The sequence below is a fragment of the Erinaceus europaeus genome, chromosome 2 (assembly GCF_950295315.1).
Source record: "Erinaceus europaeus chromosome 2, mEriEur2.1, whole genome shotgun sequence".
Classification (NCBI taxonomy): domain Eukaryota; kingdom Metazoa; phylum Chordata; class Mammalia; order Eulipotyphla; family Erinaceidae; genus Erinaceus; species Erinaceus europaeus.
The window spans coordinates 57142444-57165051 of NC_080163.1; the positions used below are offsets into that span (position 1 = coordinate 57142444).

A 22608-nucleotide genomic window follows, 5' to 3' on the forward strand; every position below is an offset into this window, starting at 1 on the left:
TTTCTTTTTGCCCTTCCCCTCCCCACCACAAACAAGTCCGGTTCTCTCCCTTGGATAAAATGAAGATGGAATTCTCTGGGCCGGATGACACATTGGAGTGGGCAGTTTATGGTGGAAGTACACACCAGCAGAGAAGGGAGGACACTAGTGGGGGTACCCTGAGAGGATCGTGCCCCCCACACTGAGGGAAAAGCAAGGGGGGGCTTTCAGGAGGGCAGGGCAGGCTAGAGATGAGTAAGGGAGGTGGTTTGAGGCAGGAGGATGCTGGGTCTGCTCCTTGCTCAGGTTCTCTCATTGAGTGGTTGACTCACAGAAGTGGGGTTCACCTGGTTCTCCCCTAGGGGACCCCAGGAGAGGATTCACCAGGGAGAGGGATAGGCAGGAAACCCTCCCGACGCTGGCCTTTCTTCTCCAATCCCCTGGGTGACCACACAGCTGGTCTACAGCCAAGGCAGGACCAGGATGATATTAGGGGGGCAGCCGGGGTCCCCAATGTGAAGGGACAAAGAGCAAAAGTGAGAAGTGGGGGGAAGGGGCAGGGAGAGCCAGCCGTTTGCTCCGAAGTTGTGATTGCTTTGGATAACAGACTGGTCTCGTTGATTCAAGTATGGGGGTGACAAGGTGGTAGTGGTGGCAGTGGTGGTGATGGCAGTGGGTTGACATGGCCCGGGGAATTCCAGTAAAATCCAAGTGGGAGAACCGGCAGCCACATTCCACGGGCAAAGAGCAGGCCTTTCGATCCAGGGCCCCTGGGACCTGCTCCTTCAACTGCAAGACATAACAGAGGGCCAGATGGTGGGTACCTGTCACTATGCAGAATAACCTGGATTCAGTCCCCCTGTCCCACGTCCCCACCAGCAAGGAGAAAGCTTCGTGAGTGGTGAAGCACATCTGCAGGGCTATCTCTCTCTCATTCTCTATATATGTGTATTCCCATGTCCCCCTCTCAATTTCTCTCTGCTCTATCAAATAAAAAGAAAGGAAAAATGGCAACTGGGAGCAGTGGACTCATTGTGCAAGCACTGAACTCCAGCCAATAACCCTGGTGGCAATAAAAAACAAGAAAAAATACAGCAGAGGTGGCACCTCCTTAGATGGTGCCCTCCCAGTGGCAGCCAGCACCCCAGTGTCACCCTTAGCCCCACGCCCCTGGTCCTGAAGGATGGTGGGGTGCTTACTGAGGCAGGACGGAGGGTGCCCCCGATCTGTGGAAGTGCACAATCTGCCACTTGCCGTCCCGGCGGTGCCACACGCGAGTCTCCTCCGACTGTGCTGTGCGTGGGATGCCGCCTGCATCCAGGTACTGCGTGATGCGGATGTAGGCGATGCAGGCAGACTCGTCGCCCATCAGGTGGATGTGGGGGTTCAGGATGGTGGTGTGCACCGGCTTGCTGTTCCGGGACCACACTGGAGGTGGGATGGGAGGGCAGAAGGTATGCTGTGGGGGCCTCCTACCTCCTAACCGTACTCCCCTTGCTTCCAGTCCCCTCTGCCTGCTCCATCACCAAGAAAAGGGTCTCTGTGACAGGGTTCAGCTACCTGGGAATGTTCGAAGGCAGGGGGTGGGTGTTAGGAGCAGAGGGTCCCAGCACTTAGAAGTATGAATTTAGGCTGACTCTTGAATCAGTTAAGCTCAGGGCTGAGTTGCAAGCCCCAAGCCTTACAGGGGCCAGGTAGGAGTGAGATGCTAAAGAAAGAGTGGTGGGTGAAACACTGGACTCTCAAGCATGAGGTCCTAAATTCAATCCCTGGCATAGCATGTACCAGAGTGATTCTCTGGTCCTCTCTTGTGTATGTCCTCCTCCTCCTCCTCCTCCTCCTCCTCCTCTTCCTCCTCCTCCTCCTCTTCCTCCTCCTCCTCCTCTCTGACTCTCATATCAATAAATCTTAAAAAGTAAAACATTTAAAGAGATGCTAAGTGCTCAGAAGTCCTTTGCTTCTGGCTCAGGACGTGACAGGGAGTGGTGTGGATTTGGACTAAGAGCACACTATGGCCAGCTCCAGAGGATGCTTGGTACCATGACCGCCCTCATGATTACATTGTGGTCTGTTTGAGGACAACCTGGAAGCCTGGGCTTTTAGGTGAGAACTCCTCATTTCTTAAATTATTAGCCTCTAATTCAATGTCAGGTTAGATGCAGCCCACATACAGCACATCTGCACATTTTCTATCCAGATGTGGACTGTGGGCCCCTCTATAAAGAATCATGGAGATTGAGGAATATCAAACAATTCAGAATCTTAGAATCTCAGAATAATGTGAATGGTGTTGGTGCTTATAGGGTGAAGCCATGGAGTTTCCCAGAACCAGGATGGGGGGGAGGGAGATGCACAGTTCTAGTCATCATGACAGAACTGACCAAAGTACCTAAGAAGAGTCCCTTCTATGTGATATGTGTGCCACAAATGTTATTATTTGGTCCTAGGGATTTTCAGCAAGTTGGAAACCAAAGCACAGAAAGACTCAACCCAAAAAAGCCAAAAGCCTCACACCTTCCCTCAGAGTAGCCCAGATGTAGGTATAACACCTGTGGAGAGCTGGCTTCAAATAGAGATGGCCTACTACCTACTCTCCACTGCTAGAATCTGAGAAGCTAAAAGTCCCTGTCCTTGGCCTGACAAGACAGCTCACATGGATAGTGCACCTGCTTTGTCAGGGGCACAGCCTGGACCCCAACACACTAAAAGAAGTTTCAGTGATGTGGCATCTCTCTCTCTCTCTCTCTGTGTGTGTGTGTGTGTGTGTGTATGTGTGTGTGTGTGTGTGTCTGTCTATCTCTGTCTATCTCAATTTGAAAAAGATGCCTAGGCAATAAGAAAAAAAAGTCCCAATCCCCTTCCTCACCCTAATTCTAATGCCTAACCAGGTTAGTGAGGCCCCAATTTCCTGAGCCATGACTTTTGTTGTTGTTGTCACTGTTCAGGATGACAGAAAGTTAGTACTAATATCTGCTCCCTAACAAAACCACACCACACTACACCCAGTCTTTGGATAAAAGGCTAAATAGTTCCCAAGTCTTAGACACATTAACTAAGAGACTTCCTTGATTCTAGACTTTTAAATACAAAAGACATGAGACTTTTGAGCCCTGGGTTTAGGAGAAACCTCAGAGACCAGGGGCCAACCAGAACCCTCCTACAGAAAGCATTCAGGATTCCAGAGTGAGGCTCTGCATTCCCTCCCTCTCCCTCTCATTCACTCATAAGACTGCAGAACAAAGAAAAAACTGCAGAAGGCCTCAGGAAACCCCCTTGACAGCATACAGAACTGGGGGTGTGAGAGTCTGTTTAATGCAATGTACCCATTTAGCAGATCTGGACCTGGAGATAGATCCAGAGAATGAATCTGCTTTACGCTAAGCTGGGCCTGTTCCTTAAAGCACTGCAGTGGAATCTGGAAGAAGCCAGTGTTCACAAGGACTGCAGCTAGGTAATCTAGAACAGCCTCAGAAAGGAAAAACACAGCTTGGCATTGCTGAAGGCACTGGTCCTCCAGTGCATAAAAAAGAAGGGTGGGAATTGGGTTGAGTGGCAATTATTTGGGGGCTTTCTCTGTGAGTTTTTCCATGTGACCTGATGTCCTAGAGTCCAGGGAGCTGGAACTATGAAGAGACACAGTTTTGTTTTGTTTTTTTTCACACAGAACATGGCTCAGCTCTGGCTTAGACTGATGCAAGGGCTTGAACCTGGAACCTCTGAAACTCAGGCCTGAAAAGGTCTTTTTGCATAATCACTATGCTATCTCCCTAGTGCAGAGGCCAACTCTTAACCTGTTCTCTGCTCTGCTCTGCTGCTCTGCGCTGGGTGGGGAGTTCACTTTAGAAACTGCCCTCTAAAGGACAGACCAGTGAAATGGAACATGCTCTGATCACATGAAAATTCCATCTCCATCTCCATTGTTAGCCTTGGAGAACCAGGGCCTGACTTATTCAGGGAAATTACAACTTTATCCTTCATATATATATATATGGTATAAAGTTGCTTTTGAGCCTCTGTGCTGTATAAGGATCAGCCAGACAAGGTGCAGAACAAGAGTGGTGCACAGTGAGGGGAGGGCATGAAAGTGCAGGTGAGGGCAGGCATGGGGGACGATATGGAGTCTTGGAGGGAGTCAGGACCTGGTTTTGCCACTGGATGTCTGGACTCCTTTGGATAACTTGCTTCTCCTCTCTGTGCCTCAGTTCCCCCCTTCTGTAGGGTTCAGAGTTGGATTAGATTTTATTTCAGTCACCTAAGTGCCATCTGCATTTTTTGCCATCAGCAAATGTCACCCAGACTTACTTGATGAAAATACTTCCTTAAGTCTGTTTACTTTTTTCATTTATATGCATCTGTTTGAAAAGAAAGCTTCTTAAGCACAACTGTTAATGGGCATCTAGTATCACAGGATGTGATTTGCATGACAAGAAGTCTGGTAACATCAGAATAACTTTATGCAACCCTAGCTCTGTACTGTGGCCTGAATGGAACTTGAGACTTTGATCTCTCTTTGGCAAAGAGATGAATTCTAAAGTATAAAGAGGAGATCAAGACACAAACACCCTTGGCCTGGGAGGTGGCATGATAACTAGAGCTTTGGACTTAAAAAGAACATGAGGTCCCAAGTCTGAGCCTAGGCATTGTATGTACCAGAGTGGTGCTCTGTTATGTGTTCTCTCTCCCTCTCTCCCTTTCTCATAAGTAAATAAAAATACATCTTTAAAGGCTTGAGAAGTAGCATAGTGCGTAAAGCACTGTACTTGCTACCATGAGGTCCTGGGTTTGATTCTGGTCACTGAGTATGTCAGAGTGCTGCTCTGTCTTCTTTTTCCTTCCTCTGTCTCATAAAACAAACTAAGTTAAATTAAATTAAATTAAAAAAAAAAAACAACTAGCACCCTATGAGCCTTTCCTGGGGCCTGACATATGACAGAAATTTCAGCAGCCCAGGAGGTGGCATAGTGGCTAGAACTCTGGCCTCTTAACTATGAGGCCCCAAGCCAGTCTCTAACATTGAATATGTCTGAGTGATGCTCTGGTCCTCTTTGTGTGTGTGTGTGCGTGTGAGTGTGTGTGTGTGTGTGTGTGTCTTACCGAGAGAGAAAGAGGGGGGGGGGGGGGGGAGAAAGGCAAATCTTTAAAAAACAAGAAAGTGAGGGGAAGGATTATAGTGCACCTAGTTGAGAGCATATGTTACTTTGAACAAGGATCTGGGTTCAAGCTCTGGTTCCCCACCTGCTGGGGGAAGTTTCATGAGTGCTGTAGGTGTCTTTCTTTCTCTCACCCTCTCTATCTTCCCATTACTTCTCAGTATCTTTCAGATCTATCAAATAAATAAATAAATAAATAAGCAAAATACAATAAAGAGGCCCACTTGGCCATTTAGATAATGCCCCAGTCACTGCCTGAATGGGCCATGTCCTTCCTATTGGGAAGTCTGTCTGCATTAGCCTCGCAGAACCCTGAGCAGGACTCTGACCTCTGCATGGTTTGGCTCACAACCAGCTGAGCCCTGGCCTTGGAGAGACACAGACAGCAGCAGAAAGCACCCCGGCCCGGCTGAGCCCTGACTTCGGCCCCCAATAGCCCCTCACTGCAAAGCTGCCAGGTCTCTCCTGCTGAGGAGAGGCCCAGAAGGACAGACATGCGGACAGAGACCTAGACACACAGGCAGGGCACAGCAGTGTGAGCTCAGACCCTCTCCCCTTCTCTGGGTCTAGGGGTACTTGCTTGTGGTACCAGGGGTCCTAGATGTGCATGGGTGGGACAGTTCTAGAAAATGGGAATTGGGGTGGTGGGCAGGAGGGGCCTGGAGGGCTCACCCCCACCATGTCTGGGACCAATTTTGCCCATCCTCACTCACAGACGGACCAGGGTTAGGAGAGGGGAGTAAGAGGTTACCCACCCCTGTCCACACGGGCTCTTCCTCTTCGCTGGATGCTGAGCTGCCTGGGGGGCCCTGCCCGTCACCCTGCTGTGCCATCCGGCAGGACATGGAACGAGAGCAGACAACAGGCACCCCAGAGAGAAGGGATTGCTCACGGTTTTCAAAATAGAATCGGTGGAAGTCCAGACCCTCGACCAGGTTCCCCAGGGCCTCGGGTTCAAATGCCGTCATGCCAGGGTCACACATCTTCCTGGAGGGGGGAGGGAAGAAGCCAGAGGAGAGAGGAGCTGAGGTGCCACCTTCCCGTGCCAGGAAGCCAGCAGAGGGGCAGGTGCTGTGAGGGAAGCCACTACCACTTCTCAGCATGAGGGAGCTTGGTGAGTGGTAAGAGCTTGCAAGCTGTCCAATGAGGGCCATTGCTGACTGGCCTTGCCATTTAAGAGGCATTCAGGTCCTGTCCCTGACACCCCCTGCCCCCTGGAAATGAACTTCCAGAATGTCTGTCCACAGATGATATGAGGTGGTGGCAGGGAGGGGGGTTGGGAAAAACAGCTATCCTGAGCCTGTGCTCCAAAATGCATTCTCTGTCCAGGGCAACTGGTCCCGAGGAGACATTTCCTCATTTCTTTGTCTTCCTGGCGCTCTGCTTCCTCTGCATCAAATGGGCTCAGGCTCAGCAAGCAGGTCTGTCCCCGTGTGTGTGTGTGTGTGTGTGTGTGTGTGTGTGTGTGTGTGTGTGTGTATTTACTCATCTAAACACAGGTGTAGAGGTCAGGTGATGGTACACTGGGTACAGCGCACATGTTACCATGCACCAGGACCCAAGTTTAAGGGCCCAGTTTCCACCTCCACGGGGGGGGGGGGGGATCTTCATGAACAGTTTTTCTCAATTTCCCCCAATTTTTCTCTATCTCTCTCAAGAAAAGAAAGAAAGAGAAAAGAGAGAGAGAGAGAAAGAAAGAAATGAATGAAGAAAGGGAAAGAAGGAAAGAAGAGGGAAAGAGAAAAATGAACTCTGGGGTACTGGATTTGTTGTGCAGGCACCCAGCCCCAACTATAACTCTGAAAAATTAAATTAAATTAAATTAAATTAAATGCAATTGCCAGCAACTGGGGAAACATCAGTTGGGAGACACAGAATTTGCATGTCTGAGGTTCTGGGTTCGATGCCCAGATTCCCAGCACTGCATGTACTGGAGTGGTTCTCTGCTGTCTCTCTCTCTCCGGTATCTTGAAATTCTCTTTAATGCATATGAAATAAGGACAATAAATCTTAAGAAAGAAAAAAGAGGTGCTGGGTTGTTAGCAGCAACCCTGTGAGCCCACTCCTTTCCTGTGAGGTGAGAACAGTGGTATGCTGTGGAGCTGTTCCCTGCAGGAAGGAGCCCAGTTATGGGGCCCCAGCTCCACATTTGGCACAAGGCTTCTCCCCAAGTCTGTCTCCTGAGAGACCTTAATGGGGGCTGGAGGCTCTGCTGTGACATGACATGGACCCCCCCCCCCAGTGACAGTGACAGTGAGCCCAGGGGCAGGAAGAACTCTGGAAAAATCAGAAACCCCCTGATTCCAAGTTGGATGGAAAATGAAGACATGTCCCCCACTCTGCCCTGTTCCTGTGACCCCAGTTAGTGTGCTCTCCACTCAGGCTCTCAGGTCCTCCAGCGGTTCTTGGCGAGAAGTGGTCTCAAACCATCAGGACTTGATGTCCCAGGGGTTCAAGTGTTCTCCAGGCTTGAGGTTCACTCGGAGAATCTAGGAGACCCCTTCTGTTATTGTGAAGACTTTAAGAGACCAGCTTCCACTGATCATATGTGTGTATGTGTGTGGCGGGGAGGGGGGAGTGGCACTGGGGCTCAGTGAGACAAGGGGCTTATCATGGTCACACAGGGGAAAACTGGAGGTGAGGACTCCAGGATCCCCAGAGGTTAGAGCAAAGGGTCAGGACCTAGATCCAGTTTCAATGGCAGAAGGATCAAGATGGCTGAGGTGGCAGGGTATTCCCAGTTCTCCAAGAAATACCCTCTTCCTTCCCTCTCCCCACTCCCTGGTTGTGACTTTATAGAGCTATTCCTGGGCTCCCTTGAGCTGCTTTCACCTTTCCTGAGCCTTTTGCACAGGGGTTTGGGTGCTGGCATGCAGCACCCAGGGGCACACATGCACATACCCCATGCTCAGCTCTGGGTACAATCACAGGTAGGCACATGCACAGGCAGGGGTGTGCACACACCCACATGCCACTTCCAGCTCAGGCTTGCAGTTTCCAAGGCTGCATTTCTGTTCCGGCAGAATGTTGGCGTGCTCCCTTCCTATCCCCTGAAACCCTCTCGAAGTCTGTAAGGTGTCCATTCTAGTTAGTTCTTGGGCACAGTGAGAAGGAGCAGAGCCCAGCAAAGTGATTTCCACCTGGCCATAACCTCACCAGCTCAAGCCATCTGGCCTCAGCTGCCATTGGCTACCAGAAGATGAACTGGGGTTCCTAGACCCAATCTGAATCTTCACTCTCCCCAGGCAACCGCCTCTCCGCCCCACCAAGAGCTTGTTTTAGGACCAAGCTGGGAAGGGTGTATGTGGCCAGCAGGGGGTGCTCCAACTCAGCCTTCAGCCAGCCTCCCCTCTGAGAGCCTGACTGTAAGGAGGGGCTGATTTGTGAGTTATTGTCATGCCTTTCTCCTCAGAGAGCTGATGGTCCTGTTCTGAGGTGTTCCTGCCCTCAGCCTGCCCCACCTAGTAGGGTACCCTGAGCTGTCCAAATTCCTGTCAGCTCCTGTCCATCTGAGATAACTGGTCTGAGGAGGTCAGGGGTGAGGACCCTGGCCCAGTGCCACAGTGTTCCTTCTCCTCCTTCCCAGAGCAACTCTCTGGGAGCCCTACCCCCTACCTCCCACCTTCGTTGGGGGAAGGGAAGGAGGACAAGCTGTAGGGAAGACAGAAAGGAGGAAGAAGAGGAGAGAAGGAAAGGAGGGGGAGAAGAAAGAGGAAAGCAGGAGGATGAGGGGAGAGGGAAGAAAGAAAGAGGAGGCTGGGAAGAGAGGAGGAGAAAAAAGAAGGGGACAGGAATACAGAGAAGTGTCATGAGCAGAAAGTTTTGTAGATGTGCAAAGTCTGACCACAAAACAGACACAGGAGCTTCATCCAACCCCAGCCCACCATGCAGAGGGGGTGTAGGAGGGTCCCAGTCAGCCATCAGCACCCTCCCCATAGCCCTCCCCCCCCACCTGCCACCCAGGGTGGGACATGCAGCCTGGGCCTGGCCCACTCACGTGTAAGATTCAAAATCTCCATTGCTGATGGCTTCGATCAGCTGCTCTGTCACCTTTATAATCTCCTGTTTCCGCACTGCAAGGTGGGGGTAGAAAGGAGGGGGTGGAGGAAACACAGAGAGTGACAGTCCTGATAGTAAGAAAACGCCCATGGCCCTTTGAGGAATCCTTATCTTCAGCCAGACCCTGACTGGGACTGGGGACCTCGGCTAGAGGAAATGTCCCTGCAGCTCTGCATTGTCCCTAGAGGACAAGTGGCATCACCCTCAAGGTCACAGAAGAAGCAAAGAGCTGGAGAAGTGGAGGGGTGAGATGTTCCTTTCCACTATAAAGAGCAGTGGCAGGGTCTCCCTGGGCAGCCTCTGCCTCCCTAAGGCCTCCTGATGAGAACCCAGATCTCTACCCTGCGGGTATGAGTCCCCCTCATCTTGCTTTGACACCTGAACTGAAGCCAAGCAGGGGCCTGAGAGACAGCTTTCTGGGTAGGGCATGGACTTTGCCATGTGAGCACAGGTCCAGGTTCCAGCCCCAGCACAACATGGGAGTGTCACAACAACTGGGAAGGTTCCAGTGCTGTGGTGTTTCTGCGTCTCTCTGTCTCTCTGAATGAAGAAGTAGTCTGGGAGTGTTTTCAAAGTAACATATAAGAAAGAGGAGGAGGATATTAACTGTGGTGGTTGGTACCAGAAGTCACAAAACCAGGAGGGTTCTCCCATGATCAAAACGAAGATCACCGAGGACAGGCTTAGGACTCACTCTTCCCTTAGGCCTGGAGGAGCTTTTTGTTGCATGTGGGGCCCTGTAGGAATCAGACACTGAGCTCTCTGGAAATTTCTAGGCAAAATGAAGCCCATTTGCAGAGATCTAGCCTCCCTCAAACACCAGAGGCACTGGGGTCTTTTTGGCAGAGGGTTAGGCACCAGGTTCCCTGTTAAACATGTGCTATGCCAAGCCTCAGTTTCCTCATCTGTAAAATGGGCATGCCACCACCTCTCTTTCAGTGCTCAATGTGTAGACAGAACCAGATTTCAGAACCAGACAGATGGTGATGGGAATTTTATCCCAGACACAGTAAATGCACATGGTAAGTGCCACTGTCTCTCTCACCCTCAGGAGTCCTTACACTCCCTTGGGAAATGGTATCCTGTCCAAACAGAACAGACGAAACAGAATCTTCACAGGGGGCTGCCCTTTTCAATATATATAATCTGTTTGCATATTGGATAGGGACAGAGAAACTGAGATGGGTAGGGGGAGATAAGGAGAGAGGAGAGACACCTGTAGCACTGTTTCACCACTCGTGAAGCTTCCCCGTGCAGGTGAGGACCAGGGGCTTGAACCTGGGTCTTTACACTTGGTAACATGTGTGCTCAAACAAGTGCACCACCTCTTGGCCTCCCTTGGCCTTTCTTGGTTGCCCTTGACCTCTGACTTATGCACCCCTGGAGCCAAAGCCAGGCATGACCCACTGTGGCCATGCGACTGACAGAGCACCATACACCAGATATTGAGCTGTTTGCAGAGCTCGTGGGGTTGTCAAGCCTTCCTGCACTACCACCCACTCAGTCCCAGGAGCTGAGGCTGAGAGCTGAGTGTCCAGGGAGGAGCCACCCCAGCCACAGGGTGCAGCTCTGGAGCCCAGCACACTTTGCCCCACACCGTGTGTCCCTGGTGCAGGGATTCCAGGCCTACATGGCTCTTGGCTCTTCAGTGCTTGGTTGACATGGGGAGCACCAGTGTCATCACCACTGCAGGGAGAGATGAATTCTCTCACTCTCTGACCTCTGCCTAGAATCACCCTGCCTTAGAGCATGAGTTCTATGGGTCAGTAGATGTTACTTGCCCATTCTCCACCCCTGAGCCCCTCCTAGAGCTGTCACAGAGCCCACCTGAATGAATAAATGGGTGGGGAAGAAAAAGAAGGGCCTGGAGATAGCTGACCCTGGTAGAGCACACATCTTACCACACATGAGGCTCCAAGTTTAAGCCTTCAGCACTATATGAGGGTACCCCACAACACACTAAGGCAGAAGCTCCATGAGTGGTGGAGTGATGCTGTGCTATCTTTCCTTCTCTCTCTTTGACTCTGTTTTGTCCTCTCTGTTTAGAGCTGAAATTAACCATTTCTATCTGAAATTTTAAAAAGAAAAATCTGCAGGGAGTAGTGGAATCAGCAGGCATGAAGCCTTGGAAGTAAAAGAAGGAAAGAGAGAAGAGAGGGGAGGAAAGAAAGAAAGGGTGAAAGAAAGAAAAGAAAGAGAAGGAAAAATAAAGAAAATAAATAAAAGTAAGAAAGAAATGAAGGAAGAGAGAAATAAAACAGGAAGAAACAAAAAGCTACCAGAGGCAAAGGAATAAAGATGTCAAACATCTTTATAAAAGGGTGTGTGTGTGTGGCGGGGGATCAAGACAGGGCCTGGGGCTGATATTTTTTTTCTGCCTCCCTGTTGTTTATGATGCATTGTGGTCTCTATACCTAGCAGCTCAAGGACCCAACTTCCTGGTCAATGCCAGCCCCTTTGGGGAGGAAGTGGGGAGAGCTGAGACTCAAGGAGGGGAAGAAGCCCACCCCTACAGGAGAAATCCCATCCTATCTACTCAGCCCTGAGTCAGCATGATAAGCTAGGGGTGGCCACATGTTCCTACTGATTGTGGAACCTCTGTTGTGTGGCCTTTCCTTCTCATGGTGGATTGGATTTTTAAAATGTTATTCTTTTTTGAGAGGGTGAGTAGATACAGAGAGAAGCTGAGAGGGAAAGGGGAGCTAGAGAAGGAGAGAAATACCTGCAGCACTGTTTCATTGCTCATGATGCTTTCCCCCCTGCAGGTGAGGACAGGGGACTTGAATCCAGATCCTTACTCATCTTACCTGTGCACTCTATCAGGTGTGCCATGACCGGACCCTGCGGATTGGATTTTAAGAGCTCCCCCAACTTGACTTGCCTGGAGTCCTCACTTGCTGTCATAGCTCCTGCAGGCTGCTTCTCACTCCCCTTTGACTGTCTTGCAAAGTGGTCATGGGTGTGGGGTCTGGGAACCACCTCCCCCCTCCCCAAGACCCTATCTTGCCCCTGTGTGACTGTTGGAAGGCTACCTCCCTGGCCTCAGTTTCCCCATTCATGTGATGGAACTGCAAAGAGCATGCACTTCCTCCGCTGGCTTTGAGGATGATGTAAGCTTGGAAGTCTATGGATAGAAACAGCTAACCCAGGCTCGTCCTTGCTTGCTGGGTGCCAGCTGCTGTTGCAAGCCCTTTGGAGCTGCTCTTTGATGCAAAGAGCAGTGCATTATGTAAAGCCTTGGGAGCAGTGCTCATGCTCCAGAAATGAGGGCCAGGAGTCTATGCATCTGTCAGGCTCTAAATCAGATGGGCTCTAGCCTTTTGCTAGGGTAGAGGGGCTTCCCAGCAGCTGCTAAGAGGTAGCCTGCTCTTGTTGGAAACACTGGGTTTTGCAGCCTGTCCACTGCCCACTGGACTGACTATTGAGCAAGGTCTTACAGCTGACACCTGCCTCTTACTCTTCTTAAAATTTGTCTAAAAATTCTTTAAATTTTATTTCTTTGATTTGATAGGACAGAGAGAAATGAGGGGGAAGGGAAATAGAGAGGGTAAGGGAGACAGAGAGATGCCTGAAGTACTGCTTCCCCCCTGCAGGTGGAGACTGGGGGCTTGAACCCATGTCTTTGTGCATGGTAACATGCACTAACTGGATGTGCCACCACCCAGCCCCGCCTGCCTCCTTCTTTCAAGCTGAGATCTGTCTCTCTGGGACAGAGTACAATTATAATTCTGGCTCTGTTTCTGCATTCTGTTTCTGGATTTATTTATTTATTTATTTATTTTTAACCAGAGCACTGCTTAGCTCTGGTTTAGCTCTGGTTTATGGTGGTGTGGGGGACTGAACCTGAGACTCTGGAGTCTCAGGCGCGAGCATCTCTTTGCATAACCATTATGCTACCTACCCCGCCCCACACACACACACTGTTTCTGTATTCTGGGATCCTGCCCTGAGAACCAGCTCACTCAGCCTACTCTTCTCAGGAGTCAGGGCCTCTAGATAGTAGTCTGCAGCATCTGATTCAAGCTGGTCATTTGTTCTTCCGGTGTCTCTGAGCTGCCTGGTTATCTCTCTAAGAGCCAGCCCTCCATCCCTGATGTAGGAGAATCTAAAAGCGAGGTGGAGGCACTCTCTATCCCCTTCCTAATTCTGGAAACTATACCTCTCCAATGAACACAGCCACGGCAAGTGTCTGATTTTCGTCTACTTTGAATGCAGCAGTGGAAGCCTGGTGGGCAGGAATCTCCCTGGCTTTGTTCTCAGGAACAGAATATCAGGAAAGTCTGGTTCTCTTTCTAGTTGGAGAAGTCCCCTCTGGATCTTCTCCGCCCATACCCTCAGCAGTCTCTTTTGTGCACAAGGGACTCATTCAGCAGGTGTCCTGGAGCAACCTCTGGCCATTTCTCCTCTGCCAGGTGCCCACCCAGACCCCCTGACAGATGGCGGGCATACAGAAGGCATAAAGACACCCTCTCCAGGTCATACAACACTGAGGTTGAGGTAGGATCATCAGTATTCCTGGCTGAAATTTCCCAGACTCAAAGACTGCTCCTTGCGTTGGAAGGAAGATGAACTCCTCAGAGAACTGACCAGAAGTCAGGGGTGAGGTGGAGAGGCAAGGAGGAAGCCTGACAGCATCTGAACCTCTCCCCGCCCCAAGCCCTGTACACTCAGCCAGAGGGGCCCTAAAATATTAATTTCCCTTTCTGAACTCAGGGGGTAAATGTGCTCTGGCCACTGACATTTCTAATTAACTTTAATGTGAGGTCAGAATCCACCCTACCAGCTGTTATTCTCACTTAGCAAGAGGCCTTAACAAATTAACACCAGAAAGTAGCACTTGAGAAACTTTCTCAGAGGCTTGAGGAAGCTGGGGGAGGGAAGCTTGTGGTGAAGACACTCCTGCCTGGGCCAGCATCTCTGTCTTCATGTTCTGTCTCCCAGGGAGGGAAACTGAGGCAGGGGATTCTGCCATACAAAATCTGAAGGTGTTCTTTATCCTGTTCAGGCCTCCGCTTCTCCTCCATAAAAGGGACAGAAGGTGAACCCAAATTCCAGACTTCACAGACTTCACCCTGCTGATCTCTCTAAAATAGTGGGTGGGGCTGGGCAGTGGCAGCGGCACACCCAGTAGTAGACTGCACACGTTACCATGCACAAAGATCTGGGTTCAAGCCCCTAGTCCCCACCTGCAAGGAGGAAGCTTCATGAGCAGTGGAACAATGTTGCAGGTGTCTCTCATCCTTATCTATCTATCTGTCTGTCTAAATCTTTAACTCTAGCAAAAAGAAGAAACAAACAGTACTCAGGAGCAGTGGATCTGTGTAGACACCATGCCCCAGTGACAACTCTAATAGCAAAAAAATGAAATAAAGTAAAGTAACAATAAAAATTAAAATAAAAATAAAGGAGAAGATGAAGGTTGTAGGCTTGGGTCCTGGGGATGCACCAGAGCTGCCACCCCCGGGTGACTAATGTCTTTTGATGGCTCAATGCTTACATTAACTATTCAGACATATTATGCATTCCATGCCCACTATTTCACTGTCTGTTGCACATGTGAATAAATATTCATCTTAAAATAACCATTGAAGAAAACGGATGCACTAAGAAAGTGTCACATGTCTGCTTGTCACTCAGCCACAAGCTATATTTTGAGACTAATCAAAAAGGAACTAAGATGCATTAAACAAGTGCCAAGTTCCAAACAAAGTGGAAATGCTTCATATATCACAGCACAGCAGCCCCCTGAGGCTGACTGTCACCTTCACCTCTTTACTGGTAAGGAAACAAGGCTCTGAGAGGCTGAACAAATTGTCCATAGTAACCAAGCAAATAGATTCCAGTAAAGAAACTGAAAGGGTGGATCAACAATGGTAGAGAATGTCCCATCCTCCAAAAGGGGGTTGGATAACATACTCTATCTACCACCTGAAGAAGATGGGTCCTGAAATTGGTGCAACTCAGATTGCTCCTACTGATGACCACAGAAAGCAAGTTCGGACCTACAGGGATGTAGAGGTTACATAGGCTCCTATGCTGAATATGGGCCCCAGATCAAATCAATGGGGGTTTACAGTCAATAATATTTATACACCTTTCCCATATTTGGGAGCTACTCTCTTCTCTGATCCAGCTTTCTGGCCCTTTTTCCAGCCATGACGTCATCTCCCCAGACAATAACTTGGGTTCACCTGCATATCAGATGTCAGGCTCAGGCAAAAACTAACAAAGTCATGGGCCCTGTGGAATATATCTAAAATAGACCTACTAGCTATTTATAAAACAAAGACCCCAAATCTTCACCTGCAATATTTCAGCCTTTATGTTCATGATTAGTCAACAATTTGTATGACTTTATATGTTAACTTTTTTTTCAGCAACCAGGTTCCAGATGACACCATGATGCCATCTGGAGTTCCCTGAACAGATGACCCCACCAATGTGTCCACTTCCTCAGAGCCCTGCCCCACTAAGGAAAGAGAGAGACAGGCTGGGAGTATAGATCGACCTTTCAATGCCCATGTTCAGTAGGGAAGCAATTACAGAAGCCAGACCTTCCACTTTCTATACCCCATAATGATCATGGGTCCATACTCCCATGGGGTTAAAGAATAGGAAAGTTATCAGGGGAGGGGATGGGATACGGAGCTCTAGTGGTGAGAATTGTATCCCTCTTATCCTATGGTCTTGTCAGTGTTTCCATTTTATAAATAAATAAATTTAAAAAAAAGAAACTGAAAGGGGCTGGGGAAGACAGCATAATGGTTATGTAAAAGATTTTCATGCCTGAAGCTCTGAGGTCTTCGTTTCAATCCCCGGCACTATACCAAACGTGAGCAGTGCTTTGGCCCCTCTCTCTCTGTCCATTTCCATTCTCTCTCTCTCTGTGTGTGTGTGTGTGTGTGTGTGTGTGTGTGTGTGTATGTGTGTGTGTGTTTCTCTCTGTACCTCTCTCATTAAAAAGAATAAATAAATAAAAACATTTTAAAAGGAGAAGGGGAGTCAGCTTGCTTCCATGACCCCGTGACCCCTGTCAGCTGGAAGACCAGGACTTGAGACCATGATGAGTCAGTCTCTTCAAAATCCCAGCACCCTCCTACCATCGTGACAGTGAGTCTTAAATATGAAGGCTGTTTTAGAAATCCTTTGTCTCAGTGTCATGGAATCAGAATCTGAAGAAGCAGGACTGGGAATGTGGTCAGAAAAATCATACTTGAGGGACTTAGAATTCTGACTTGAACTTCACGGGATTCTTAAGAAAACATATACACACATCTATCCACCAGTCTTAGCACTGGGGTTCTGCACCTGCATGATTCCAGTGCTCCTAGAAGATTTTAATTTTTTTAAGTAGAAGGTGAAAGACAATAATGGAGAGAGAGATAAAGAGGAGAGACACCACAGCATTGCTCCACTGCTCATGAAGCTTCCCCCATGCAGGTGCTCTTGTGCGGTTTCTATGGAACCTGAATACTTATGCACAGTAAGGCATATGCTCCCCCAGTCCCTAGATAGCATGTTTCAAAAAGGCTGTCCCTGGTGTCATTGTAAAAGGCTGACTTGCTGCAATGCCAAGCCATGGAGATAGAGACCACAGCCACAGCTGGGAAGGACCAGAGAGGCTCACCGAGGGTGGGGTTGGTCTCCTGGGACACCCTGAGTTAGGGCCAGGTGACTTGAGGACAAGGTGCCCTGACTGGCAACTGAACGTATACATATGTAAACATTTAGCCACCAGGGTTATCACTGGAGTTCTGTACTTACACAACTCCACCATTCCTAGCACTTTTTTTTTCTTTTCTTTTTCTTTCTTTTTGGTAGAGGGTAGAAGACAGAAAGAAGTAGAGAAGGTTAAAGGGAAAGAGAGAGACAGAAAGAAGGAGAGACACCTGTAGCACTGCTCCACCAGTCATGAAGCCCCACCCCCTGCAGGCGGGGACTGAGAGGTGGGGTGGGAGGGGAGCAAAAACAATTTTTTTTTAATTGCCAACAGGGTTATTGTTGGGACTCAGTGCTGGCACTATGAATCCACTGCCGCCAGCAAGCATTCTTTTTCTATATTATATAATAGGACAGAGAGAAATTGAGAGGATAGCAGGAGATAGTGAGGGAGAGACACCTGCAGCACTGCTTTACTGCTTCTGAAGTGTGCCCCCTGCAGGTGGGGAGCGGGGATTTAAACCTGGGTCCTTTCACATGACGACATGTGTGCTTAACCAAGTGTGCCACCACCCAGCCCCAGCAAAAACAATTATTATACAAATCAAATGTCCTTTCCCCACATCATTGTATTCTTTCAGAAGCAAATGATCTGACCCTCTCCAGGTCAAGGCAATTTTCTGATTGTCAGAGACATGCTGGGATGTGAAGACCTCTGTGCCCAGGGCATGTCCCTGTGCTCAGGAGAAAGGAGGACTACCCACAGGCAGACCTGTGATGTCACTCCCACATCCCAGGGTCCGGTATCCGCTGAGCAATGCTCATCATGTAGGGTCAGAGCACACTTCCCACAAGCCCCAGGGTTCAAATCCTAAGGCCACCCTGAGTCCCGGAACCTCAGTCACAGTTGACTCAACATGATCTCCTGGGCTATGGATGGAGGTCTCCGCAGCCCCCACCTCAGAAAGCTGTTGTGAAGCTCAGATAAACAGAAAGTACTAGGAAGAGACCTAGCACACAGCAGGGGCCCATCAAGGCAGCCCTTACTCTAATTACTGTCATTCTGGCTCCCTCTCTTACTATGCTGTTGCAGTTATCTAGTTTATGGGATCTGACTCAAGCCAGTCATTTATTCTTCAAGGCCCTTGAGCTGTCTGAATCCCCAGCATGGCTTGACTATGCCTTAATCCACTTGCAACATGAAGTTTTCCAGCAGTGGAAACCTCATGAGCAAGATCCCCCTGGCTTCATTCACTGGGACAGAAGATCTGGGGGATAGGGGAGGGTAATGGGGGTGGCACTGAGGGGTCTATCCAACAGATACTCAGGAACAAGTGGCGTTTCTCATCTGCCAGGTATTTACCCAGACACCCTGGCAGTGCTCCCTGACAGGTGGAAAAATTTAAGTTCATAACCATCTGTTTTGGGGGCTGCTCTCTGGTCAACTGAACTTAAAAAATATTGTTTTCCTTTCATGAAAAAAAAGGAAGAAAGGAAGGAAGGAAGAAAAAGAAAGAAAGAAAGAAAGAAAGAAAGAAAGGGTACCTCACTAGGCCAACAAAATAGCTCCCCTGGGTAGTGCTTGCCATGCACACAACCTAGGTTCAAGCCCAGACTGTCCCCACCCCATACTATAATGGAAGAAGCTTCAGTGCTGTGGTGTTGTTCCCTTTCTCTGTATGTCTCTGTTTTCTGAATATGGCTATCTGAAAAACCCTGAAATGGTGAAGTTCTGAGGACGACTGGAAAAAAAGTCAACTCACTTTTTCAAAATGCAGAAACTTCTAATGGGACCAGCTGGTAGCAAACCCAGCAAAGCACAATGTTACCATGCACAACGATCTGGGTTCAAGCCCCAGGTCCCTACCTGTAGGGGGGAAGTTTCGTGAGTGATGAAGAAGTGCTGCAAGTGTTTGTCTTTCTCTCTCCCTCTCTCCCCCTTTCTCTCAATGTCTCTCTTTCTCTCTCTCCCCAGAATAAATACCTCTACTATACAGTGCACTCAATTATGTCAAATTATTTTCCTTTCTAAAATATCTTGAAAGAAATAACTGTTGAAAAAGGAAAATCCATCTCAGCACCACTAGTGGGTGAGAAACCTCATGTTCCTGGTTTGTATGGAGCCCAAGGAGGCTCTCTGGACAGGACAGAATGGGATGAGACTTGAAGGTAGCTACTGGAGAAGGTTGGCCTGCAGGGAGACCCAGTGTGCCTGGGCTTGGCCATCCAAGGCCCCCCTACCTTTGGTGTCTTCATCCTCGATGGTAGTGTTGGTGCTCTCAGAAGATTCCTGCCAAAGAGAACAATCAGGGTGGTGAGGTCTGGTGAAGCAGATGGAAAAGGAGGTGTGGTTGGCAGGAGGCTGCCCCGGAGGCCTGACATCGAGGTCCAATTCTGCACAAGCCCAAGGGCTGTGCCATCTTGATGCTGGCGGCAAACCCTGTCAGACTTCCACGCCTGCGAAGCATAAGTCTGGCTGAGCGGGTGGCTGAGGGTAAGGTATGGACGAAGGGGAGCACCCTGGCTTTCCCAGAAGGACTCGGAGAGGGGGAAAACTGGGCCCCCAACTGCTCAAAGCAGCAGAGATGGAGTGCAGGGGAGCAGAGAGGCACATGGTGCCACAGGATGGGGAAGGAATGCACACACTGGTGGGAGAGGAAGAGAAAGAGAGAGAGAGGGAGAGGTCCAGTATGAGAGGCTGGACTCCCCGGGGGTGGGGGGGTGGGGGGGTGGAAGAACCACATGGCTGAGTGACACCGGAAGTAGAAGAAGAAGGACATGGGCCACCATATCACCTCTGGAGTAAAAGCAGGGGTTAGTGGCCCCTCTGCCACCGGCGGGCCTGGGTCCCCTTGCAGAATCAAAAGAAGGGCCTCAAAGATGCTTCCCCACCCACCTCCACATCAGTCACACCAAGTCCCACCCTGGTTGCAACTGGCACCAACCTAGCCCCGAGATGAGGTTCAGAGCAGAGGGGTGGGGAGAAGCTAGAAGCCGAGAGCAGGATATGGGGAAGAGGGGGGACTAGGTGCTAATCCACCTTATTCTATGCCAGAGGGAACTCTCAGGTCTACTGTCAGGCTGCTGGTCTGGGCCATGGAGTCGGAAGTGTGGACAGAAACACGCCAACAACACGCACACGCAACGCACATGTTGTCGCACAAGGCACACACCATGTACCAAGCACGCCCTGAGCACCCGCTCCCCACCCTGGGGGTCCCGGTGCAGCCGGCGCAGGAGGGAGGCAGGAGTGAGGGTGCGAGGCTCAGCAGTTACCGGTGTTTGGGAGACGGCAGACACTCACCATTAACTGAACGCTGGAACTGGACTTTCTTTTCTGGAAAAACAAGGAGAAGAGATGGGACAGGAAAAGACACACGTGAAAACGGCAGGGAGCAGAGAAACGAACAACAAGTGGGGGGTGTGGAGGTCTGGGAGGAGGATGGGCCTCAGGGTCATCCTCTGGGGTCCCTTGCTGATGTGATGCCAGGCAAGGAGTCGGGCCCATCAGCAGCCACAGACCTGGTAAGGCCAGGCCTCCCTCAGCCTGCTCAGGCCTCAAGCACTGTGACCTGAGCCTAATCAACCTGACCCCTGAGCTCTGGATCAGACTTAACTGATGAGGACTACTTCTGCCTCAGGTTCCTACCTGGGTGACCCTGGCTTATGGCATCCAAAATCCAAAGCCCTCATAGGACCATGGAGGGCTCTAGTACAGAGTAGCCTCCAGCATCCTTCCAGATTCCCCAGGCATCTCCTCTGAGGAGGGCCCCACTCCTGGTAGGTTGGTAGGTTGTTCTAGTTACTTGGAAATCTGGTGGAAAGTTTCCATAACCATGAGTTTAGTAGCTAGGCGTGGGGTGGGGCCTGGGCACCTCCATTTCCAAAAGAATCTCTGGGCCATTCCAAAGCAAGGCCTGGTGTGGTGGACCAGTCCACTAAGTGACCTTAGAGAGCCTCGACCTGCCTGAGATAAGAGGCAGGCACAGCCAGACAAGAAACTGAGTCCACTCACTTGAGTCTTTGGCCCTGGGGGGGGGGGGGGTGACAGGGACTCATGTTAGATGTGGAACTAAGGAGAGAGAGAAAAAAAAGTTGTCCTTTTCTCCTTCCCTCAGCTCACAGTCAGAGTCTTGGAGACCGGAGTTTATAGGAAGTCTCAGGTAGACACTTGTGTTACACAGGTGAGAGACCTGATTCTGGAGTTGGGCAGAGATGTACTCAGGTCTCCTAGCTGGGTGCTACAGGGAAGAGGGTCTCTCCTCTGTCTGAGTCTCTCAGTAAGCCTTTGCCAGGAAAAGTCCTAGATAGCCCCTGAGGGCCCTGGAGTCTAATTCTAGGCTCCGGAATCCTCTGAACACCAGATACCATAAAGCCTATATGCTCTCTGTCCAGGCTTCCACAGGTAGGCTGGGTGGTTCACTGGTGGTTCTCCCAGCCTGCTTCTGTCCCAACCTGGCCAGGTAGTATGAGGGCAACAGCCCTGGACAGCTCTCTCTCTTGTTGTAGCCTCACTCCCTGCTGGGGCTGGGCCAGGCCTGGTACGTGGGAGGCCCCAAAGCTGGGCCATCAGCAAAAACCTGAGGCATAGCTTGTATGGCACCAGAGAGTTCCAGGTGGGGACATGAAGAGGAGACACAGAGCAGAGACTGCCATCAGAGTCGGACGCACAGTGACAGGATGGGACATGGGGGAGAGAGCATTCACGACGGCACGGATGGGACACCAACAGGGGCAGTGAGTGGGTTTGAGGGGTGGGAGCAGCTGGGCTCTCTTTATAGGCATCGAGGCCAAGGGTTGCATGGGGGGTAGGGAGTTGCTTTCTTAGCAATAGGAAGACTCCATTTTTTCCTGAGTGACAAATGGCGATGATCCTAATAATAACCCCACATGGACCAGTGCTCATGTTTAATTTACAAGGGGCTTTCACCCAAATGAGAGGTAGATCTCTTAGAGCTGCACATGGAAGCAGGGTTCTAAGGTTTAGCCAAGATGGTTGAAATGAAGTACAGTCAAGATTAACATCAAAACATTCCCTCAGAGACTGTACAGTATAGGACCTTGTCACAGCTCAGCAACTCTTGATGGCCACCTTGGTTTTCCTTTCAGAGTAACTCCGACAGCCATCTTTGTTTGCCACTCAGCATGAGAACTAGGCTCTGGTTCTTCGGTCAAAGCTTGTTTCAAGAGAAGGCTTCCCCCTTAGCTGAATATGTGTCCACTCAAGGAGCACATCCTGTGACACAGCCCCCCACAAATAGTGTACAAGGGACAGAACTGATGACCCAGGTTCCTGAGGACTCAAAGTCTTGGCTTCCTGATATGAAGCTCAGTCTCATTCCTGGATATTGGTCCTGCAAACATGAGCAGACCCTCCAGAATGACATATTACAGACCATGCTCTTTTGTGAGTTCCTCCTGTTCCCTAGGTGGACTAGCCCTCTGTTCCACCTCAGACTGGGAGCCACAGAGGCAACTGAGCAGCGAAGAGAAGGTCTGACCAGGACTAGCCTTTGAACTTCCCTTCACCCATACCCAGGCCACCCCAAAAGGCCCTGCGGCTCAGTCCCGCATCACAGGAAGCAGTGATCAGCCAGAGCCCCAAAGCAAATGACACGCTGGCACTCAGCCAGCCTCTACCTCCTGGCTTTGCCTGGAGAGGAGCCAGCTCAAGGGCAACTCGGGTCATAACTCAATGGCACTGCCACCTCCTGGGGCTCCTGTCCCCTCCCTTCTCCCCCAAATACGATCTCTCCTAGGG

General features: G+C 50.1%; 1 protein-coding gene across 2 annotated transcripts in view; it reads right to left on the reverse strand.

The window, feature by feature from the left end:
- CAMK2A (calcium/calmodulin dependent protein kinase II alpha) overlaps positions 1-22608 on the reverse strand; it is a 69087-nt gene continuing 46479 nt past the window's right edge. The window contains exons 14-19 of one of the 2 annotated variants that reach the window (XM_007516404.3): positions 20152-20184; positions 19089-19137; positions 9127-9202; positions 6022-6116; positions 1179-1407; positions 1-768 (exon numbers count right to left, since the gene is read on the reverse strand). In XM_007516404.3, coding sequence (XP_007516466.2) covers positions 765-768; positions 1179-1407; positions 6022-6116; positions 9127-9202; positions 19089-19137; positions 20152-20184 — 486 coding nt within the window. In that variant the 3' untranslated portion in view covers positions 1-764. The remainder of the gene's footprint in view (positions 769-1178; positions 1408-6021; positions 6117-9126; positions 9203-19088; positions 19138-20151; positions 20185-22608) is intronic. The other variant, XM_007516405.3, reaches the window with a different exon arrangement.